The sequence below is a fragment of the Blennius ocellaris genome (assembly GCF_963422515.1).
Source record: "Blennius ocellaris genome assembly, chromosome: 21".
NCBI classification, from domain to species: Eukaryota; Metazoa; Chordata; class Actinopteri; order Blenniiformes; family Blenniidae; genus Blennius; species Blennius ocellaris.
The window spans coordinates 16,150,309-16,154,543 of NC_137670.1; the positions used below are offsets into that span (position 1 = coordinate 16,150,309).

At 44.7% G+C, this 4,235-nt stretch overlaps 1 protein-coding gene across 1 annotated transcript in view; it reads right to left on the reverse strand.

The window, feature by feature from the left end:
* Positions 1–581: 581 nt before the first annotated feature.
* Positions 582–4,235, reverse strand: part of patl2 (PAT1 homolog 2) — a gene marked incomplete at its 5' end in the record, with an annotated part of 7,234 nt that continues 3,580 nt past the window's right edge. The window contains 9 exons of the mRNA XM_080517480.1: positions 582–1,031; positions 1,818–1,958; positions 2,049–2,146; positions 2,231–2,371; positions 2,810–2,966; positions 3,086–3,225; positions 3,306–3,359; positions 3,446–3,552; positions 4,051–4,168. Coding sequence (XP_080373606.1) covers positions 998–1,031; positions 1,818–1,958; positions 2,049–2,146; positions 2,231–2,371; positions 2,810–2,966; positions 3,086–3,225; positions 3,306–3,359; positions 3,446–3,552; positions 4,051–4,168 — 990 coding nt within the window. The 3' untranslated portion in view covers positions 582–997. The remainder of the gene's footprint in view (positions 1,032–1,817; positions 1,959–2,048; positions 2,147–2,230; positions 2,372–2,809; positions 2,967–3,085; positions 3,226–3,305; positions 3,360–3,445; positions 3,553–4,050; positions 4,169–4,235) is intronic.

Sequence of the window (4,235 nt, forward strand, 5' to 3'; positions counted from 1 at the left end):
TTTACCAAATTTTCAAATGCACAAGTCTGACGTCTTGCTGCTATTCTTCCCAGGAATCTCACACAGTGGCGTCTTTTCAGACAATTCGTTTGGTTTGAACCAAACTCCTCTGCAGCAAAACACAAAAATCGGAATTTCTCTGCAGAAATCACTTCAACACCGTTTGACCGCAGATCAACAATCATTGGGGTTTTAAAACAAACTCATTGTTCCCTTAACAAAAACAAAAAACTATGAATGTCTAATCCTCTACTTTGTCAAATTTGAACACACAGTTGAGCAATCTCTTTTTATTTTTGTTGCAAGTGCTGTACAAGAGTGAGAGATAAATTATAACCGTTTCCAAAACAATACAATAAATAAAAAGCCTCTTTACAACTCAAACTTGAGAAGGGATAATACAATACATCCTAATTAGTCTAACTATACATGTATACACAATGCATGTCCTTTTTATCAAACAACCCAAAAATTGCACGGCGTTATGCGGAGCCATGCTGTGACAACTTTAATAAATGTTTATTATTAACCTAAAAGTTCAGCTGTACAACCAAATAACTATACAATCCTCAGCCTGGTCACCATGTCCAATGCAACGCAATCATCTGAGTTTTTAAACCCATTATTACATAAATGAGTGCACATGTGGAGACACGGCAATCTGGCCAAACGATAGACTTGTTTTGAAAGGCTTAAAACAAAAACACGTTTCTGATTTCAGTGCAGCGCACACCGATGAAACCTGCAGGAGACCACAGAGAGGAAAACCAGAATATTAAGATAAAGGAAATTAAAAAGAAAAAAAAAAGAAAAGAAAAAAAAAAGGGAAACAGTTTGATAGTGCAAAACTGTGAAGGGAAAGGGGGAAGGAAAGGAACGGGAATCAAAAAGGTCAGAGCACAAAAGGGTTTTAACGAGCACCGAGGAGATTCTGTGCTTCTGCTGCTGTCGCTCTGGTGCTCGTCAGTGTCGTCGCCGGCCTGGCGCCTCGGGGGCGTTAAGATGGAAGGGCCAGATGTCCCGTTGCAGACCTGGAAGACAATCACATTGATGGTCGGGCTTACGCAGGAATGAGGATGGTGTAAGAGATATTTAAAAGATCCACCTCCGGTCCAACCTAACGACTGCTTTCCAAGGGTTCAGTTCGACAGACTGGGACAGTTTCAGTGAGGTTTTCCCAAAATAGACTATATCATGAACAGAACTCACATTCTTTCACTGAATCTACTACACCTGTTGTCCTCCACAGCCCCTGGTACCTGGAATCTGTCATAAACGTCAAATCTTTTTTTTTGGGGGGGGGGTTCACTCTCAAATTCAGGAGGTCACTGCTAAACAGATTTCACATTCTCCTCTACGTCATCTTCACCATAATCCAGTAAAGGTTTTGATAAGGATAGCAAATCTTTAACAAGTCTTGTTATAGCTAAAAATATATATATACACATCTCCCCAGGTCCCTCCAGCCAACATGTAATCACAGATTTCTGCATTCATCCCTTTTGACAAACTCACTCGTGACCTAAACCATAAAACTGATACTTTTGGAAGATATGGAATCCATTGTAATCCTTCCTTCAGAAATTATAACTCACCTTTAATTACTGACAGTCTTCCCTGTCATTTATGTAAAATGCTAGTCTCTTGTCGTCTTTATTTTTTAAATTCATTTATCCAGTTCAACATTTGCTGTATAGGTATGTGTACTGCAGCGTTGTGTGATTGTTAGTTGGCCTTTTGTTGTTGTTGCCGTGTTGCTCTTTCCCCACCTCAATATTTGTTCCCAAAATGGAAAAAAAGAAAAAAGGTGGACTTACTCCAGGTTGTTTTTCAGCTGATGCACCGTCCGCTTGTCCAGGTAGCGGCAGAAGAGGGTGAGCAGGTTTGAGGGCAGGAGCAGCGGCTCCGCCAGCGAGCACTGCGACAGCTGTCCTGCTACTTGGAACACCGTGTCAGTCCTGAAACAATTCAACATGTAGATTCATTAAAAACAAAACAACCTGTTCTGATAAACACCTTACAGTGAATAAGACGCCAATGAGTCCCACCAGATCTCAAAGTCCCCGATGCTGGGCTCCAGGGGGACGCCCGACGACAGCAGCTTCTCCCCATGGGACAGGAGCGCGTACAGCAAGGACAGTCCAAACTGGGAGGGATGGGGGGGAAACTTTAAAATCCTGATTGAGCGACGCGGACAAAAGCCGCGAGGCCACACTTGCAAGACACCGACCCTGTTCTGGCAGGCCAGCGTGAGACACTCGTACGCGGACAGAGACTCCGATGACATCAGGTCTTTCAGCACGGCGATGAGCTGACTGAACGTCAGGGTGCCGATCACGTTTCGAAGAGGCGGGTAGAGCACAGGAAGCGCCTGGGAAAACCATTAGTGATGATGAAGTTGGGACTTGTGGAACTTTGCTGGTGCTCTCGAGAAACTTTCCTACAATATTAAAGAACACCTTCCACGCCTGCGTACGGGAGGAGCTGAGCTTAGACACAGGGGTTCAGGCAAGGCACATTTATTTATAGAGCACCACCAAGTTGTTTTATTTACATGAACTACTTCACCGTTTTAAATTCCCCCGAGGGAATAAATAAAGTATCACATGGCAATTCACAGTGCTTTACAAAGAAATAGAATACAGAGTTGCATTCAAAATAGCAACATATGAAACCACAATGCCACAAGTTAAACCTCAAACTGCAGCAGTAGAATATAAAAACCACTAATAAAAATTAAAAAAACAGGCAAACCATTTGTTGCTGCAGCAAAGTGCAGAACTACATAGGACTGTAAAAACACCACTACCTCTTCTGCGTCTCTGCTCATCAGCGTTGGCAGGTTGCAGGTCACGATGCTCAAGACGTGCATCGCCGAGTCTTGTTTGAGGAACGGCAGCAGACGGGCAATCAGCCTTTTGCCTTTCGGCACGGCCAGGAAAGGAAGAAACTCCCCTCCCGAATTTCTACACCGAGAATTTGGGGAGACATTTTTTTGCTGCTGAAGACTCGAGCGAGGCGGATTGTGAAACGCTTCCAACTGGGACGTTTGCGACGATCCTCGTCTGGCGGGCTCCTAACTTACGCGGGGTTGTGGTGCTGAAGCTGGGAGTAAATGTGGTCCACCTTCACGCGAGTCTTCTCCCTCGATCTTAATTCCTCCGCTTCAGGCAAGATTGCGACTCTCCTCTCCGTTTCTTCCACTTCCAACAGGACGACGAACAGCTGCAGGGCAGAGCCGGCGCAAACGTCACAGAGAAGATGAACCTTCGTCACGAGAGCTGATAAAGTTAAAATCGCTTTACCTTCTCTATTTTGCTGAGCACCTCTAACCGCTGTAGTCGAGTGTCTTTGTGCTCCTATGAAGGGGATCAAAGTGTTGTTAAAAGGGTTCAAGGTGGCAGAGACGTCTCGGTAACAGAAATGGTCTCTCAGACACAGTCACCTCAATGGGACCCTGAGTCTGGACTGCATGAACTGCCACGATGGCCCGGCGAGGAGAGTAACATGTGGACACTGCTACTTGACCCAGGGAGCCTTCAATGTGCACCACTGGACGTTACAGGGGGGGGAAAACAAAACACGTCAAGCAATGCACCTTTACTGCGAGTTTAGACTGAGGACAAAAACCCAAAGTCAACATAACAAATGTGGAATTTCCAAAGAAAAACATGAACGCATCCAAATATGATCGATAACTTCCTGTTTGCAGTTTATCGGCTTGAATATCGTCTTAACACTCCACCTACAGAGGTTGTTTTTTTTTCCTGTTCAAAGGGAGTTTTTCCTTCCACTGTCGCCTACACTTGCTCAAGTTGGGTTTTTCTCCAGATAAGTTTCTTCTTCCTGGTGCTAAAAAACACAATTGAATGTGAAGTTCATTGGATGGGATGACGCGCCGTGGGAGCAGCAGGCGGAACCCGAGCAAAGGAGTGACGATACCCAGAATGAAAGACGGATGTGTTCAGAACAGTAGCTCTGCAACTCAAGTCTTCATGAAAAATATTTTAAATTGAGAGGTTGAACTTAGAGGTATTAAAGTAGGTAAACCTGGTGTGTAGGCGTCCATTTTTGTGATGTACGGCGTGGTGAGCTTCGGCGGCTCCCTCTTGCCCCTGATGCCCAGCTCTTCCTCCGTCATTTTGGCTTCTATCCGACGATAGTACTCCTTCGACAAAGTTCAGGCACACAGGTCAGAGAGTTCACTTCTGTCCAGTTTGTTTTTTTGAGGTAGT